Source organism: Monoraphidium neglectum (assembly GCF_000611645.1).
Source record: "Monoraphidium neglectum strain SAG 48.87 unplaced genomic scaffold scaffold06095, whole genome shotgun sequence".
NCBI classification, from domain to species: domain Eukaryota; kingdom Viridiplantae; phylum Chlorophyta; class Chlorophyceae; order Sphaeropleales; family Selenastraceae; genus Monoraphidium; species Monoraphidium neglectum.
The window spans coordinates 22-2,518 of record NW_014007539.1 but is presented as its reverse complement, the minus strand read 5'-3'; the positions used below and the strand labels follow the sequence as shown (position 1 = coordinate 2,518).

Here is a 2,497-nt window from a genome sequence, read left to right as displayed (position 1 = left end):
CCCCAAGCCAGCAACAGCAGCCCCCCCCCCCCACCTGCAAAGTAATGCAGCGGCGACTGCGCCTCCACCACCCTGTTCCACAGCCGGGCGTCTGCCACCATGCGCTTTATGTGCGCGAGCTCCACACTCCAGTCAAACACGAGCTTGCCCACGGCGCTGGCCGGGCGCGGCGCCCTGAGACGAGCGCAGGCGCACCGACGAGGGGTCGGAAACGAAGGTGAGAGGGAAGAGGTTTGCGGGTGGAGGGCGGCAGCACAGGAATCGACGGTTTGAGACGGGGGGTGCGCGACTGCGGGTTGGCAGGCGGTTGTCGGGGTGCCGGGCTGGCTTCGAGGGCGCGTGCCGGGAGTCTTGGGCGGCGTGGCAAACCCCAACAAGAGGACACGCCGAGGGGCGCGCAGGCTCCTGCGCGGTTGCTCAAACAAGTACACACCCCAGCCCATCAACAAATACACAAACACACACACACACACACACACACACACACACACACACACACACACACACGCACTCAGACACAGATACACGCATACCGCTACTGTACATATGAACACACAAGCGCACACCAACGAACAACACATACACACACGTGCGCATAACACATACATACATGCACCTCGGAAACACACACACACACACACACGCACACACGCGTGCACACACGCATGAACATGAACACACAACCACACACTCACTTGCACACAAACATGCGCGCACGCGCACGCGCGCGCGCCGCGCGCACCTGAAGTAGCGCATGCTTGGGGGTGAGGCGGGGTGCGAGGCGAACTCCGCCACCAGCCGCGCGCGCGTCGCCTCGCTGGCGACTGCGAACTGGAAGGCGGCCAGGAGGGTGCTCTGGTTGAGCACCTCCTGGGGTTGGGAGTGGGTGGGGTGGGTTCGTGGGAGGCCATCAGTGAGGGGTTTGCGGGCAGGTGAAAACTGCGTGGGTGCTCTGCCCTGGATGTGGCCGGGTCGCGCGTCAGCAACGTGCCACCACGCCAGCCTCAGCACGGCCGTCCCCCACAACTCCCCCAAAAAGATGCCGATATGCAACTCGTCACACACACACACACACACACACACAAACACACGCACACCCACGCATGCACGCACGTGCACACGCAGGCGCAAACACACACACACACACACACACGTGTGCGCGTGTGCGCGCAGACACACACACACACACACACACACACACACACACACACACAACCGCATCACATTGCCCGATGCACCCCAAAGCTTTGAAAACAAAAGTAACTCACCCTCATCCAGGGCAGGCCATGCAGGATGTCGCCTATGAAGCTGCTGGTCAAAAACGGCAGGCGGACCTGTTTGAGGCCGTTGTGGTTTGGAGTTGGAAGACGGGTGGGGTCGTGGGGAGGCGCACGTGCGAGGGGGCGGGGGCTCGGCCAGGCTGTGCCGGGGGGAAGAGTCGTCCTGAGAGCGTGCCAAGCGCGCGGGGCTCGAAGGTTTGGGGACAATCTCGCCGCAGCCCCCATGTCGCACGTTGGCCGTGCGGCGCGCCCCTTGGCTTCTGGCTCTCGCCCAACCGCGCCCTGTCACAACCCAAGCTCCTTGCTCAAAAATAGACTCGACGCCACCATCCGGTCTGCCGCCCCAGGCATCGCAATCGTCATCTCTGTTAGCTTGGTGTAGCAAACCAGCTTGATGCAGCAAAGCAACTCAAAATACAACCCACCAGCTCCACGAGCTGCCGCCGCTGGTCCACAGTGGCACGGCGCCCCACCCCCAGCTCTAACCAGCCCGCCAGCGCCACCACCACCGTGTTCTCGTTGTGGGCTGACGCGGGATGACATCATCCAAGCATGGGGAGGGGGGTTGCGGAGGACGGTGACGTCGTGCGTTGTGCAGCTTCATGGTGGGACGATTGCTCCCACTTTCCCCCGCAACACAACACATACACGCGTGCGTTCGCTGACATGCTCGCCGTTCACCAGCGAATACACACATACACACACACACACACGCGCACATGCACACGCACACGCACGCGCGCGCGTGCGTGCGGCCGCGACCCGCACCTGACGTATCCTTTGAAGCCAGCAGGCTGCGCACCGCGCGGAATGGCAGCTGCATGAACTCCTCTCGGGACGACTCCTGGGACCACACCTGGCGGGCAATTTGAAATTATGAAACGACAGACGGCACGTTTGGGGGCTGCAGCGCAGATGCCGTCGTCGTTGGCTGGGTGGGATCCAACGCCTCAACACGTGGCGGGCGGAGGGCGGACAGCAATGGAAGTGAGGCCGCTCGTACGCTGCTATGACGAGCGCCGACAAGCGGCAACACGCGACCTGTGCGCAGCCGGCGTCCCCTTGCAGCACTCACGCCCGAGGCGGTGCAGCCGCCCCAGCCGCAGCAGCTCGCCTCCCCTGCCCTGTGCCCTGCAGACCCCGACCCTCAGACCAAGCCCGCCAAATCCCCAACGGGGTCGACGCAACCCAGCCAGCCGCCGCCGGTTCAATCCCGC

General features: G+C 63.5%; 1 protein-coding gene across 1 annotated transcript; it reads right to left on the bottom strand.

The window, feature by feature from the left end:
- Nucleotides 1–34: 34 nt before the first annotated feature.
- On the bottom strand, nt 35–2,103 carry MNEG_16194 (hypothetical protein; the record flags this gene model as incomplete). The annotated part of the gene is made up of 5 exons (XM_014035335.1): nt 35–174; nt 743–870; nt 1,269–1,334; nt 1,706–1,806; nt 2,049–2,103. Coding segments are annotated over 5 exons (490 nt in total), but the record flags the coding sequence as incomplete, so codon positions are not given.
- Nucleotides 2,104–2,497: the final 394 nt, after the last annotated feature.